Below are 17114 nucleotides of genomic sequence, written 5' to 3' on the forward strand. Positions count from 1 at the left end.
GTTGTGCCATAATTTATTTAACTGACTTCTTTTGATGAGCATTTAGTTGTTCTGGTCTTTTGCTATATACACAGCATTGCCATGAACAGTTTCATTGGTATATATTATTTTGCTAGTAAGGCTATAGGGTAAATTCCAGAGTGGAAGTAGAAATATTACAAAATTGTCATTGTCGACATTCCCATCTGCTGTGTATGGGTACCCTTTTCCCTACAGCCTGACAAGTAGACTGTGCAGTCAGACTTGTGAAATTTTGCCAATCTGATAGTTGAAAAATAGTTTCATAGTAGAGTTAAAGTTTGTTTCTTCTTTTCTGAGTGAGGTTGAGATACTAAAAAAGCATTTGTTAAATAAATGGAATGCTATGTAATAGCATGTTTTGACATGCCATTGGAACCATGCTTTGCAATCTCTGCTTGCTTTGTTTGTTTAGGTCTTAGCATGGATAGAGAAGCATTTGTGTCTAATAGTCCCTTTCATGTAGAACTAGTCTTGCATGATATCTTTTTGAAAATTTATTTGTCTAATAGTTTTGCTCCAGTTGAATTAATAAAAATTCATAGAATTATATTAATAACAATGATAGCTTACGAAGTATTGTTAATTCAGTATTTCATTTGAGCCTCAATAATTACCCTGTTATTTTCCAGGTGTCATTCTCCTTTAAAGGTGAAGAAACTATGGCCCAGAAAAGTTAGTTGGCTTGTCCAGGGTCAAGCTTATACATGGTGCACTGGGGACTGGAACTGTTTTTTTTCACTTTAAATTCTCCTAAATTCACTATTCTGTTGTGCACCATGTTGCTGATTTCATTGACAATCAAATCATAGCAGAATGGTAGACAGTGTAGGCCCACATTTAACACTTTAGAAATTACTTTAGACTCGGTGATTCCTTTCCAAACTGTATGGCTCCTTTGTTGACCTTTCTCCATTAAAATTAGCAAGTCCATTTTGAGGGTCTAATGGGGAAAGCAAATTGTTTAGTTTCATTTATGTATCTATATATATATATAGCTAGTCAGTGAAGTTTTGAAAAAAATAATAATGCTGTTCATTTTCTTAGAGCTGGAGATATATATGTTGGAGACTCTTTAATTTAGACACTTTACAGATTAAGCTGAGGAATTCTCAAAAGAAAAAAGGAATAGCTTTTTTCCACTGCTTTAAAAAGGATTACATACTTGCAGCAAATTTAGACAATACAAAAGTATATTAAGTGAAAGTACCTTGTAATAACAAGCAACACAATTTTAGCCCTAAAAGTCTCCCCCCCAGCAACATATTGGGAATGAATTAGAGTACATGTATGCATATTAGAAAAGAACATATGTATATATATACACACATGCACATAAATATATATGTACATTCATGTAGCCAATTTATGATTGGCATTGGTTAACTGTTTGTGAAAAAATGAAGAGTAATACTGAGGGCTGGGGTTCCCTTGTGGTCCAGTGGTTAAGAATCCACCTGCCAGTGCAGGGCACATGGGTTTGATCCCTGCTCTGGGAAGATCCCACATACTGTGGAGCAGCTAAGCCCCGTGTGCCACAACTACTGAGCCTGCAGTCTGGATCCTGCAAGCCACAACTGCTGAGCCCATGTGCTGCAACTACTGAAGCCTAGAGCCTGTGTTCTGTGACAAGAGAAGCCACAGCAGTGAGAAGCCTGTGCACTGCAGTTAGAGTAGCACCAACTCTCCACAACCAGAGAAACGCCGCATGCGGCAATGAAGACCCAGCACAGGCAGTGAATTAACTAATTAAAAAAAAAAATGTGTAGGGTTGGCTACTGTTAAGTGGGACTGTAAATTGGTACAGTGTTTATAGAGAACAATCTGGCAGTATCTATCAAATTCAAGCTTTTTTTTCCTTTCATTTTTCAGTTTCACTTGAAGTCTATCTTATAGATTCATGTGTCATAGGATATATATCTTTCAAAGATTATATATAATATTACTTGAAATATCCAAAAACTATCAGTAACTTAAATATTCATCAAGAAAAGTTTCCTTTTAAAAACAATTAGAATTATCCCTTCTCTTAAAGTAGTTGTTCAAAATAGAAAAATTTAAAAACTGCCAAGCAATAAATAAAAGTAAGCAGCCTAACCCTATCACCTAAGATAAATGTTGTTCATGTAATTGTAAAAATTTGGATCCTGTGGTAAATTCTCTCATAGAACCTGTTTTTTTCACTTAGTGCGTTGTGGCTATCTTGCCACAAATAGGATGATTATCACTATTACTATTTTTTAAGGGAAGACAAGCATAGAATAGTATATATGCTATGTTTTGTGAAGAAACATTTTAACCAAAAGACCTTGCCCATACGAACTTTATATCCAGGTCCACTTTTCACTCTACTGCTTGATGATTCCCAAACTTCAGTCTTGTGGACTACTTTGGCAAGTTTTACTCTCTTTGAATTTCATCTCTAATGCTACATACTGAATATATTTTAAGAAGTCCCATTTTTTCCACAATCTGTGAAGTTGTTGATTCAATCAAAATTTTACTGAGTGCCTACCCTGTGCCAGGAATAAGTTTTACATGTTGAGGAGACAGCAGTTATACAAAACAAATGCTAAGATTAAGATGCTTACTCCTTGGAAGGAAAGTTATGACCAACCTAGACAGCATATTAAAAAGCAGAGACATTATTTGGCCAACAAAGGTCTGTCTAGTCAAGGCTATAATTTTTCCAGTGGTCATGTATGGATGTGAGAGTTGGGCCCTAAAGAAAGCTGAGCGCCAAAGAATTGATGCTTTTGAACTGTGGTGTTGGAGAAGACTCTTGAGAGTCCCTGGGACTGCAAGGAGATCCAACCAGTCCATCCTAGAGGGAATCAGTCCTGAATATTCACTAGAAGGACTGATGTTGAAGCTGAAACTCCAATACTTTGGCCACCTGATGCGAAGAGCTGACTCATTGGAAAAGACTCTGATGCTGGGAAGGATTGGGGGCGGGAGGAGAAGGGGACGACAGAGAATGAGATGGCTGGATGGCATCACCGACTCGATGGACATGAGTTTGAGTGAACTCCGAGAGTTGGTGATGGACAGGGAGGCCTGGCGTGCTGTGATTCCTGGGGTCGCGGAGAGTCGGACACGACTGAGCGACTGAACTGAACTGAATTGAACTGATGCTGGGAAAGATTGAGGGCAGGAGGAGAAGGGGACAACAGAGGATGAGATGGTTGGATGGCATCACCAACTCAATGGACATGGGTTTGGATGGACTCTGGGAGTTGGTGATGGACAGGGAGGCCTGGCGTGCTGCAGTTTATGGAGTCTCAAAGAATCGGACATGACTGAGCAACTGAACTGAACTGATTAGGGGTTGGGTATATGAGTCGTAAATTTCAGTTTTAGAAAAAAGTAAAGTTTATCCATGTATCACCTAAAGTCGTCTCATATATCAGTGATCACCCATGGGAAATATTGCCGTATAGCAGCATACAGGTACAGGGTCCTTGTAGGCTCTGCATTGACAGAGCATCACAGAGGAACCTCGGCAGAGACAACAGAACAGAGGCAATATTGAAGGGTTCTTAGGAATGTCTGTGGAACCTCTGACACAGTCTTTCTTTTGATTGTATCTTCATTGAACCTCTGACACAGTTTCTCTTTTGATTGTATCTTCAGGTTTTGTAACATTTACAGTATAAATGAAGGTGTGTAGAATCGTGGAATTTTAGTGGTTACAGAGGGCCTTGATTATTAGTCTGATTGTCAAAAGTGTCATGAAGAAATGGGCCCAAGGAAATGAGAGGCAGAATGTTAATGACATGTAGAGCTAGAACTTTGGTTCCCTGGTTGCTAGATGAGTGTTCTCTCCCTAGTACTACAATGGATAATCATTGGAGATGTTTGAGACAAACGGGGCATGTGGAATTGGTTGTAGACAATGGCAGTAGTTAAGGGAGAATAAAGTCTGAGTTTTTAAGGCCTTACCTTAGACTCTGGGGTAAAAGGAGTCAGTCAGGGAAAAATCACTAAATTAAATCATAATAGATTTTGAGCTTTCTTTACCAGTGTTTTTCCCTTTAAAACTTTTAAATTTTTAAACAAGGTCTTACTGTGTAGCACAGGGAACTGTATTCAGTATCTTATAATAAACTGTAATGGGAAAGAATATGAAAAAGAATAAATCTTTGTTTATGTATAACTGAGTCACTTTACTGTATACCAGAAACTAACACATTGTAAATCAACTATGCTTCAACTAAAAAACTTTTATTTAATAATTATCTGTATTTTAATTTTTACAGATAAATATAGAGAGAGAATAGACCCTTGTAAATGTTTTTTTTTTTTAACTAGAGCATATGTTAAAAAATTTATAGGATTAAGAGTTAGCTTATTTTCTTCCACATCACTTATTGTTCTTTTTCTTCTTTTCCAGAATTTTATAGGAGTGAAGTGATTAAGAATTCCTTGGTAAGTTTGCTTTCTGACAGGTGCATATGACTAAGCCTATGACTCCTATTTAGAAAATGTTGAGACATAAAATAAGTTGAAGTTCAGTTCTGCTATTATATTTCTACAGTTAAATCTTCTGCTCAATTATTGCTTAAATCTTCACTGATTTGTTCATTGATGTATCTGTAGTGCTTCGAGCATGCCTGGCACAAAGTAGGTGCTTGATAAATATTTGCTGAATGCAGTGATACTTTTTCTGTTAAAAACCTTTGTTTTTTTCAAATCATTCTATAATTCTGTCGTTTTTGTTTGCTCTTGAGGTTTTTTACTAACTTTCCAAACATCATAATAAATGATGTTTTTGTATGTAGTTCTTAAGAATTTTATGGCTAGGACCATTGTATAGGATCTTTCCACTTATTTTTTGGCCATAGAGTTGCTCAAGTAGGAGGTTGGAAATGTCCTGCTTTTGCGAATGGGTACACTAGATATTTGCATGATGATTCAATTTGGCCACGTTAATAAAAAGAAGAGCTTTATGGTACTGATAATATTCTTATAACAATCCAGCCATATTGGATTTAGCCCCTGTCCACTTTTTCAACCTTGTATGCTAACAGTTTTTCTCACTCAGTTTTACTCACTGAGGTAAGTATTCCAGGCTTACCTCATTTTTTCAGTGCTTCAAACATGTCAGACTTGCCTTGTTCCTTATGTCTACAGCACCTGTTTCCTTGCTTCTTCACTTGGCTGAAGAATCCTTTGAAGTCTGAGCTATGTTACTTCAGCCAGGCCTTCTGTGACTATTCCATCTAAAGTAGTTCCCTTTCCACTCTTTTTCACATCACTCTGTTTTATTTTCTTTAGAGCATTTATCACTGTTGGAAACTCTTGCCCATTAATCTGTTTATTATGTCTCCCACTTACAAGTATGAAGTTTCATAAGGGACCTTGCCAGTCTTGTTCACCTTTGAAACCCTAGAGTCTAGAATATTGTAGATGCTCAGTAAATATTTGTTAGGTGAATAAATGGATAACCACAATATGTTATCTTTGCAGAATCCTTTTACGTATGTTATCTCATTTTGATCCTTAGAGCAACTTGTAGAGAGGGTAGATCTTAAGACATTGACATCCAGAGAGTCTCTGACTTCTGCAGAGTCACACACAACTGCGGGACCAGAACTCAAATCCAGGCCCTCCATCTTCTAGTCTCTACTACTCTTTCCTCTTCATCAAGCTGTCTTCTTTTTCTTTATTTTTTGGCAATGACATGTGGCTTGGGGCATCTTAGTTCCCTGATCAGCGACTGAACCCAGGCCCTCAACAGTGAGAGCTTGGAGTCCTGACCACTGAACTGCTGGGAAAACCAGCTGAGCCACCAGGGAAGCCTGACACATAGTAGCTGCTAAATATCATTTCTGCTCCTATCCTGGCTCAGTTGGAGACAGAAATGGTCTACAGACAATTGAGAGGTGGGGAGGGTAGGTTTAGGGAGCAAATAGAGTAGAAGGACTCCTCGATTTATTCTACTCCCTGTACCGTAGTGAAAACTCATTTTTCTCAAATTAAATACACATGTGTAACCAGTATCCAGATCAAGAAATAGAATATTTTCGGTGCCCCAGAAGCCCCCTTATTCCGCCCTCAGTTACTACTCCTCTCTGACTTTTAACATGGGCTTCCCTGGTAGCTCAGCTGGCAAAGAATCCACCTGCAATGTGGGAGACCCTGGTTCAATTCCAGGGTGGACGTGATCCCCTGGAGAAGGGAACAACTTACCCACTCCAGTATTCTGGCCTGGAGAATTCCATGGACTGTATAGCCTATGGGGTTGCAAAGAGTTGGACGTGACTGAGTGACTTCCACTTTTCTGACTTTTAACACCATAAATTAATTTACCTGTTTGTGAGCTTTGTAGAAATGAAATCATATAGTGTCTGTTCTTTTGGGTCTGACTTTTATGTCTTAACTGTATATTGTAAGAGTCATTCATATTGTGGGGTGTACTTGTTTTCTCTATTGTCTTTCATTGTGTGAATATACCAGAAGTTATCCATTCTTCTGTTGCTGGGAATTTGGTTAGTGTCTGGTTTTGTTTGTTTTCTGGCCATGTTGCATGGCATGTGGGATTTTAGTTACTGGACCTGGGAATGAACTTGTGCCCCCTGTAGTGGAAGCGTGGAGTCTTAACCACTGGACTACCAGGGGAAGTGCTTGTTTCTAGTTTTGAGCTGACATGAATAGTACTGCTATGGATATTCTTGGATATGTTAGTTGGTTGAATGTTTATATGCATTTCTGTTGCGTATGTATCTAGAAGTAGACTTGCTGGGAATATGCATATTATAAGCTTTAGTATATATGCTGAATAGTTTAAAGTTATTGTTTTGTTTACATTCTCATTAGCAGTCTATGAAAGTTCTTTCTGGTTATTCTACTATGAATACTTGATATTTTTAAAATGTGTTGAATTTAAATTATTGTTATTATATATAGGATTGTTTCAGTTTAAATCAAGAGAGTTTTAACTGGCAGACTAAGCACATGTAGTGTTAGTAGTGTCAATAACTTAAAAGAATTGATAAGAACAACTGTGTACTGCTATGTATACATAGCAGTCCCTGTATAGCACAGGGACCTCAGTGCTCTATGGTGACCTAAATGGGAAGGAAATCCAAAACACAGGGGATATATGTATGTGTATAACTTATTTACTTTGCTGTACAACAGAAAGTAACACAGCATTGTAAAATAACTATATTACAATAAAAAAGCACGCAAAAAGACAACTATTATTAAGGTTGTGCTTGTAGATAGTGACACCTGATGACTGCCACCTAGTGGTCAACGAGCATAGGACCTTATTGATTTTAACATTTCTAAAGTCAGAATTTATCTTACAATGGAAGAAGGAAGAAAAATCTTACAATGAAAGAAAAGAGTGAAAAAGTTGGCTTAAAACTCAACATTCAGAAGACTAAGATCATGGCATCTGGTCCCATCACTTAATGGCAGATAGATGGGGAAACAATGGAAACAGTGAGAGACTTTATTTTTTTGGGCTCCAAAATCACTGAAGATGGTGACTGCAGCCATGAAATTAAAAGACGCTTGCTCCTTGGAAGAAAAGTTATGACCAACCTAGACAGCTTATTAAAAAGCAGAGACATTACTTAGCCAACAAAGGTCTGTCTAGTGAAAGCTATGGTTTTTCCAGTAGTCGCGTATGGATGTGAGAGTTGGACTATGAAGAAAGCTGAGCACCGAAGAATTGATCCTTTTGAACTGTGGTGTTGGAGAAGACTCTTGAGAGTTCCTTGGACTGCAAGGAGATCCAGCCAGTCCATTCTAAAGGAAATCAGTCCTGAATAGTCTTTGGAAGGACTGATGCTGAAGCTGAAATGTCAATACTTTGGCCACCTGATGCGAAGAACCGACTCATTTGAAAAGACCCTGATGCTGGGAAAGATTGAAGACGGGAGGAGAAGGGGACGACAGAGGATGAGATGGTTGGATGGCATAACTGACTCAATGGACATGAGTTTGAGTAAACTCTGGGAGTTGGTACTGGACAGGGAGGCCTGGTGTGCTGCAGTTCATGGGGTCACAAAGAGTTGGACATGACTGAGTGACTGAACTGAACTGAAAGAATTTATCTTACAATGGAAGAAAAATAACTTGTTAGAATTGATGATTAAATTGGAATGTGTTTGTGTGTTGTGAAGTCACTCAGTCATCTCCGACTCTTTGCGACCCCATGGATTATAGCCTACCAGGTTCCTCCATCCATGGGATTTTCCAGGTAAGAATACTGGAGTGGGTTGCCATTTCCTTCTCCAGGAGATCTTCCCGACCCAGGGACTGAACTCAGGTCTCCTGCATTGTAGGCAGACGCTTTACCATCTGAGCCATCAGGGAAGTCTGTAAATTGGAATATGTTAGATGGTAATAAATATAATTGAGTAAAATAAAGCAGTGTAATAAAGTATCTGGCAGGGGTAGTGGCTGAATTTCTGTGGTAGTCACATGAAAGGTCTCATTTGATCAGACAGCTGAAAAAAATGAGGGAACATACCATGTATCAGAGGATGAGATGGTTAGATAGCATCACCAAGTCAATGAACATGAACTTGAGCAGACTCCAGGAGATAGTGGTAGACAGGGAAACGTGGTGTGCTGCAGTTCATGGCGTCGCAGAGTCAGATATGATTTAGCGACTGAACAACAGCCATGTATCTAAGAGGGGAAGACTGTTCCAGGCCAGGAAGTAGGAAAACATGAAGGTAGGAGTGTACTTGAGGTTTTCAAGGAATGGCTAAGAAGTTAGTACGGCCGGAGTGGAGTGAGTGGTTTCAGATTTTGACAAGCTTGACAGAAACAAGGAGAAAGGAATTGAAGATCAGGACAGCAGAGGAAATAACCTGAAGAGATTGCAGATAGTAGTCAAGGGTGGATGGCATGGGAATGAGTTTTTGACAGGTAACACAAAATTGAGGGCAGCTAGTGAACGAGGACCCCCAGCTTATTCATTTTTCTATTTTCTAGTGTCCCGAGCACAGTGAAGTCCAGTGTCCATTGCATTAACTAGAATAATCCACTGTTGAGAGGCTAGGTGGTGGAGCTGTGTCTCCAAATTATATGTCAGAGTCCTGATTTCTTCTCAGATGTATTTAGCATTGAACAGTTAATGGTGGATGTATAATTCAGCTTTCTTTTCTCAGGGTTCGGCTCACCATACCCTCCAAACTAGTTATTTATTGATTTTTGGTTCAGGGGGAAGTTAATATTCTTAACGTTATTGAAGGGCCATTGGTTAATTAAAAACTAAAATAATTGAAGTGGTAAGAATGGAAGTAACTAAATTCTCTAAATTGGATTTTGTACATACACAAAAGTAGAGGCGAATTGTGTAGTGAACCCACATGAAAGTGAAAGTGGCTCCGTCATGTCCAACTCTCTGAGACCCCATGGACTATATAGTCCATGGAATTGTCCAGGCCAGAATAATGGACTGGGTAGCCTTTCCCTTCTCCAGGGGATCTTCCCAACCCAAGGATCAAACCCAGGTCTTCCACATAGCAGGCAGATTCTTCACTAGCTGAGCCACAAGGGAAGCCTAAGAATACTGGAGTGGGTAGCCTGTCCCTTCTCCAGCGGATCTGCCTGACCCAGGAATTGAACCAGGGTCTCCTGCACTGCAGGCCGATTCTTTACCAACTAAGCTATCAGGGAAGCCCAGTGAACCGATGTGCCCCATCTTTAACAATTATCAAGTTAATTATTGCATATTTTATTTTTTACAAAAAAGTTTTTCTTTTTTTTAGAAAATTAAAAATCTCATGGTGGCAGGAAGAAGAGTGATAGCTAGTTGCTGGGTGTTCGGAAGTCCATCTCTTTCACAGCATTGTGCTGCCCCCCTTACATCACACTCCTTTCTACTGGTTAAATGTCTCCTAGAAGTCTAACAGAGGTCAGTGACAGGCCTTATAATTGAATAAACAAAGTTCTAGAGCATGTGCTTTTATGGAAAGCATGTGACAGAGTTATCAGAACCAGAACTTCTGTTTGAATTGAGACTGCCTGAGATATTTTTAAATCTTTGGGAAAACATTGACTGGGCAGTATAAATACGTTTTATGAGTTACTGGCCTGAGGGGTTGTCACAGAAGTGTATGTTCTAGTTGAACTGAATTAACATTTCATCTCTGTGTGTATGTGAGAGAGAAGCGCGCGTGCGAGCAAGCGAGAGAGAGAAGGGAGCTGGATCCTCTTGCTTAGCCATCTTACGTTACTTTGTGTTAAACTTCATCATCATGCAATTATAAGACCAGGGAAGAACAGGATTCTGTGGGAACCTATGGGAATGTCATTTATCTTAGTTTGGTGAGGGTGATTAGGAGAGGCTTCTCACAATCAGTAATTCCTTAGTTGAGACATGACGGATGAATAAAGGTGAATGAGACAAAGGAGAGAGAGTTTTGGGCTGCGGAATAATTAGTGCTTATGAATTTAGTATGCCATTCGTGAGCGTTATCTTGTATGTTTTGGGGAAGTTGGAACAGCTTTTATGAATTCTTAGTTTTGTTTCTTGTGACCGTAATTTGTTTTTGAGTGATAAAATAGTGACAACTTGTTTGTGTTTTGAAACTTTTCTGTATATGTGTTCCTTTAATAAATAAGAAGTATCAGTTGAACAGTGTTTTAGAGAAATTGCCCAGGTAATAAATAATAATTTTAGATTCTCCTGGAGGTGAACTTTTCAAAGTTGTAAATATCCTAATATTCTGCCACTGTACTTTCAGTGAATAAGATAGAGGTCCCTAAATGATGTTAGTACTTGAATAATTTGTTCCATCTAGACATGGGCTTGTATGTATAGGTTAAATGTAGAAAATCATTTAGATCTTTACAGTAACATTATTAGGCAGTGGAGTCTTTAATATGTGGCAGACCATGTCTGTATCTGAGTGGACCAACTCAGGAATGATTGGTCATTGTCTGGCAGCTATTCTCTAAAATTATAAAGGAAGGTCGTTGTAATGAGAAGATTGACAATAGTTCTGTTGTATTAATGTTCTGTTGGTTTAAAATGTTGGTTCAGGCCATCTATTCAGCTACAGAAACAACTTCAAAAGGTTACGCTCCTTTCCAAAGACTTTTAATTAATTTTCGAAAGAAGTATTCTTTGTGCCCATCATTCCACATCTTAAATATGGCCCTTCATATTTAAGGGCCATACATTCACCAGGTCTTTTTTTTTTTTTTTTTCATTTTGGAAAAGGGTGGTTATTTCATGTTTTATCTGTTGAGAATTTGAAATTATGCTGTTTCGTATTCCAGAGCACATGGAGTTTAGTTGAGAGATGACCTTACACATAGGGGAGTAAATGGCTGTCTTTTCAGGTGATTAATCCTCCAACTCCTGTCTTCAGGCTTTAGGGCCTGAAACGACATCATGAAGAGATTCCTTTGTTTTTATCTCTGTAGGTACCTCCTTGTAAGATGCTGTATTTTTTCCATTATTGAATCTTTGAAAATTTTTGTCTAATTACTTCATATTGCGATACAGCACACATTACGGTAAACGGCACAAATACTAGCCTGGGGACTTCTCACAGGGAACAGATCCACATCACCAGATCAAGAACAGCAGCATTATTTTGTGTTCTCCCTCCAGTTACTACTTCCTTCCAACGACCACCACTATCCTGACTTCTAGATTAGTCCTGCTTGCTATTGAACTTCTATATGGCATATGCTCTTTTGCTTAGCATATTAGTGAGATTCATACAAATTATTTATTAATTCTCTTTGTTCGTGTCCTTTGGCAAGTATGTGTATCTATTTCTGTTAGGTATCTACATAAGAGTGGAACTAAGTGCTGGATCATAGGTTGTTTTCAGCTGTAGTAGGTACTACCAGATAGTTTTCCAAAGTTGCTTGTACCAGTTACATCCATACCAGCAGTGTGAAGTTTTTAGTTGCTCCACATTCTTGTCCAAACTTATTATTATTTGTTTTGAAAATTTGAGCCATTCTGGTGGGCTGGTGGTATTATACTGTGATTTTAATTTATATTTCCTCATGTGTTATTCTAATTAATCACCTTTTCCAGTGTTTATTGGCCATTTTAATATTCTTTCTTCTCAATTTATATTTTTATGAAGTGCCTGTTCTGGAGAAACAGTGCCAGTTAGTGTCAACTAAAAATAAACACATTCTGTTCAAGGATTTGGCTTTTTTTTTTTTTAATATGTTTATGAAAGCTATTCAATCTCATTTTATAGTTTAAGTAGTCTTTTTTTCATGTTTCCTGTTTTTGATTATCTCAGGTTTTGTGCACTTGGTTTGTTGAATTCTACTCTACTCTGTTGTTTCACTCATGCCTGTGAGTATATAGCCTTTATGTTGTTTGAGCTCAATGTGGAGGACTTCTCGTAGATCTGAGTGAGACCTGGGTCTGGGCTTTGAATTATGTTCTTGTCTCTCTTTAAGACTGCCCAAACCAAGTTTATATACGTTGGCAAATTCCTTTAAGGGAAAAGTCCTCTAGATTTACATTAATTTCTTCAGGTTCTAGCTTTCCTTTTTGGCTTGGAAAATCTTTAGTGATGATGGTTATACTTTAGCCAGCATTTTTAATTGTTTTCAGTGGGAGGATCATCTAGCTTGCCATTGTCAGAAATGGATGGCTGCCTTCCATTCATTCCCTGGGTCACGTGTGAAATCTGACCTTGCTGTTTCACAGTTACTCATCATGTTTCACTCAGAATATGTTTGTCTTTCTTTATTGCCTATATTTTCAATAAATTTATCTAAGCATATCTTTGGCTTCTTAAATAATTGACTGTCTTCAAAGAAAGATTTGCTAGTATCAAATATTTCAGTGTATATTTCCTACAAACAAAGACAATCTCTTATATAATTACACTACAGTGACTAAAATCAGGAAAGTATAACATTGACACAGTACAGTTAAGCACAGCCCTTCATCCTCTACTCCCCAGGTATAGTTGACAAAAATTGTGTGTATTAAGATATGCAACTTGACATTTTGGTTTATGTATACATATATATACATATAAGTATATCTATATATACAAGTATATATATATTATCTATACATATATATACCTGTATATGTGTAGTAAAATAATGACCAAAATCAAACTGATTAATAATACATCTATTACCTCCCATAGTTAACTGTGCTTTTGTGTTTTTTTTGGTAGTGAGACTGCTTAGTACTCTCAGCAAATTTCAAGTATACAATATAGTGTTATTAACTTTAGTCACCAAGTTGTACATTTGATTTCCAAGATGATTTCATCTTGCCAAACTGAAACTTTGTACCCTTATACCCTTTGGCCAACATCTCCCCATTTTGCCCGACCTTCAACCCCTGGCAGCCACCGTTATACACCCGTTTTGATGAGTTTGCCTTTTAGATTCCATGTGTAAGTGATATTATGCTGTATTTCACTTTCTGTTTCTGACTTATTTCACTTATCATACTATCCTTCAGGTTCATTCATGCTTTTGCAAATAGCAAGATTTCCTTTTTAAGGCTGAGTAATGTTCCACACAAATATGCATTACATTTTCTTTTTTCATTCATCTATTGATTGACACTTGGGTTATATGTGTATTTGACTGTTGTGAATAATGCTGCAGTGAACACAGGAGCGCTTCTATCTCTAAGACACTTTCATTTCCTTTGAGTATCTACCCAGAAGAGGGATTACTGGATCATATGGTAGTTCTATTGTAAATTTTTTTAGTTATTTCCATAGTGTTTTCAAAGTGGCTGTACCAATTTAGGTTTCCACCAATTAATTCCTAGTCCTTATTCAGGTGTTGTCAACTCTCCAAGACTCAATCTAGAATCACTTTGTCTTTAGTTGTCATGTTGCTTTATTCTTCAGTTTGGGCAGTTCTTTAGCCTTTTTGGGGGTGCGCTGATTTCAGTGTTTAGAACCATCAGTTCAGTTGCTTAGTCGTGTCCACTTCTTTGCGACCCTGTGGACTGCAGCATGGCAGGCTTCCCTGTCCATCACCAACTCCTGGAGCTTGCTCAAACTCATGTCCATTGAATTGGATGTCCACCCAACCATCTCATCCTCTGTTGTCCCCTTCTCCTCCTGCCTTCAGTCTTTTGCACCATCTGGGTCTTTTCCTGTGAGTCAGTTCTGCGTATCAGGTGCCCAGAGTATTGGAGCTTCAGCTTCACCATCAGTCCTTCCAGTGAATATTCAGGACTGATTTCCTTTAGGATTGATTGGTTAATCTCCTTGCAGTTCAAAGGACTCTCAGGATTCTTCTTCAACAACAAAGTGCAAAAGCATCAGTTCTTCGGTGCTCAGCTTTCTTTATGATTCAACTCTCAGATCCATACACAACTACTGGAAAAACCGTAGCTTTGACTATTATTGGACCTTTGTTGGTAAAGTAATGTCTTTTTAACATGTTGTCTAGGTTTGTCATAGCTTTTCTTCCAAGGAGCAAGTGTCTTTTAATTTTATGGCTGCAGTCACCATCCAGAGTGATTTTGGAGCCTAAGAAAATAAAGTCTCTCACTGATTCGATTGTTTACCCATCTATTTGTCATGAAGTGATAGGACCAGATGCCATGATCTTAATCTTAGTTTTTTGAATGTTGAGTTTTAAGCCAGCCTTTTCACACTCTTCTTTCACTTTCATCAAGAGGCTCTTTAGTTCCTCTTTGCTTTCTGCCGTAAGGGTGGTGTCACCTGCATATCTGAGGTTATTGATATTTCTCCCTGCAATGTTGATTCTGGCTTGTGCTTCATCTAGTTTGGCATTTTGCATGATGTACGCTGAATATAAATTGAATAAGCAAGGTGACAGTATACAACCTTGACCTACTCCTTTCTCAATTTGGAACCAGTCCCTCAGTTTATAATCAGACAGACCAATTATTTTGTAGACTCTTTCAGTTTGTTTGATGTTCCTTCATGATTAGATTCAGGTTATGCATTTTTGGTGGGAAAACCTGTAGTGCTGTGTTCTTTTCAGTGCTTTGTTTTAAGAGGCACCTGTCGCTGGTTTGTCCCAGTTTGTCACCTGATTAAGGTAATTCCTGTCAGGTTTCTCCACTGAGAAGTTATATTTTTTCCATTTATAATTAATAAGTGATTTGTGAGGGAGAAACCTTGAGACTTTTTATATATCCTGCTTCTTATCAACTGTTTGCTTACCAGTTTTAGCATCCATTGGTGATTTTCTAATTTCCATCTTTCCTTTTATTATTTATTAGTTGGCAATTTAACTTTCTCTCCCATTTAATTAGTTAATTATTAATCTGTGTCATTATAGACTCAGAGATTCTTGTTTTATTCAGTGGGTTATAATCTATTCCTATAATTTATTTTGATGCTTACATTATCCCGCATCTGGTTAGTGAGAGCCCTGTGAATTGATTACTCTGTCCTTTTGATAGGTCCACATCATTGAGTTCTTCCTGACATTCTGGCTTGAGATGTTCCAGACTCATGTTGTACTCTTCCTGCCATAGCTCTGGAATCAGTTTTCTCCCCAAGCAACCATTGGTTCTCTTTTTTTGAGATTGCTAAATAGACAGCAAGATCTGAGCATGCTCATTGTTACTAGTGTGCTCATTACTTCTAGCCTTTCTTAAGGGACTGAGCTAGGAAATCACACACACACACGCACACACACGATATATCTATTACTCTGTCTGTTAAAAACCATGCATTCATACCAATATCTCCGATTTCAGTCCAGCTGAACTCTCAGTTCATTTGTCACTCCATTCTCTGACAGTGAAAAACCTGGCTTCCATTGACCTCAACATCTTTGCTCATGCTTAGAATTCACAAAAAGTGGCCTCAGAATTGCTAATCCTTACCACTGTAAGAAACAAACCTATACTTTGGAGTTCAGTGTCTGTTTCCTTAAGTAAAAGTCATATACAGTGAAATGCACAAATTTTAACTATTTTGTTTACTGAGTTTTGGTAAGTGTATACACACCTTGTCAAGATATATACATTTCCTATCATTCCAGAAAGTTCTCTTGTGCCCAGAAACCCATCTCCCCACAAGAGAAAATCATTTGTCACCACAGATTTGTTTTACTTGTTTTAGAACTTCATGTGAATGAAATCATCATAGAATATACATTTTTTCATATTGTTTTACATTCTTGCCTTGTCTTTTCAGCTGTACTCCTTTGCGTTAATTTTTCAATCGTTACTTTAGGATTGCTGTGTGTACTTTTAACTACTTCATGTAAACGGGAGAGCCTCACAACAGAATGCTTCCAGTTGCCTGCCTTTTTAAATTTCTGCTATTAGTTTGCATATATGAATCTATACATATGTTATACAACTCTCTATACAGTTATAACTCTTAAACAGTCATATATGGTATAAATAAAGAAAAGTAGATAGTCTTTTATATTTACTCACTACCATTGCCAGTGCTTTTTATTCCTTCTTAGAGAGCCTAGTTTCTGTCTGGTGTCATTTTTCTTCAGTGTAAAGAATTTTCTTGAGCATTTTTTGTAGTACAGGTCTGCCTACTTATTCCTAGACCTCAATGTTCATCTCCATGTTTAAATGAAACTCTGTCCCTATTTGGGCTTCCCTGGTAGCTCAGTTGGTAAAGAATCTGCTTGCAATGGAGGAGATCCCAGTTCGATTCCTGGGTCAGGAAGATTCCCTGGAGAATGGATAGGCTACCCACTCCAGTATCCTTGTGCTTCCCTGGTGGCTCAGACAGTAAAGAAACCACCTGCAATGCAGGAGACCTGGGTTCAGTCCCTGAGTTGGGAAGACCCCCTGGAGGAGGGCATGGCTACCCACTCCACTATTCTTGCCTGAAGAATCCCCACAGAGGAGCCTGGTGGGCTGTAGTCCATGGGATCACAGAGTTGGACGCATTGAGCGACTAAGCACACTACCCCTATTTAGCAGGGTTGCTAAAACAATTTTGGTGGGAGAGAGACAGGGTGGGGGTCATATCAGAACAGAATTCTGGTGATCTTAGGTTGAAATTCAGGGGTGCCATGGAATCCGTATAAAACTGTACAACGAGCTTATTGTGTTAATCATCATGCTATTTCTTGATAATCTTTTGGTGTCCTCAGACATCCGTTTTGGTTAAGTGGGCATTCATTCACTCATTCAGCAAATATTTATT

General features: G+C 38.2%; 1 protein-coding gene across 3 annotated transcripts in view; it reads left to right on the forward strand.

Moving 5' to 3' along the window:
• The window catches only part of UVRAG (UV radiation resistance associated), a 323717-nt gene that overhangs the window by 37082 nt on the left and 269521 nt on the right, over positions 1-17114 (forward strand). Inside the window, exon 3 of one of the 3 annotated variants that reach the window (XM_055423714.2) lies at positions 4412-4446. The exons of the other annotated variants lie outside the window; for them this stretch is intronic. Within the exon in view, the coding sequence (XP_055279689.2) occupies positions 4412-4446 (35 nt within the window). The remainder of the gene's footprint in view (positions 1-4411; positions 4447-17114) is intronic. 3 annotated transcript variants of the gene reach the window in all.

The sequence above is a fragment of the Moschus berezovskii genome, chromosome 14, assembly GCF_049115385.1.
Source record: "Moschus berezovskii isolate FMDL1 chromosome 14, NW_MosBer_1.0, whole genome shotgun sequence".
NCBI lineage: Eukaryota > Metazoa > Chordata > Mammalia > Artiodactyla > Moschidae > Moschus > Moschus berezovskii.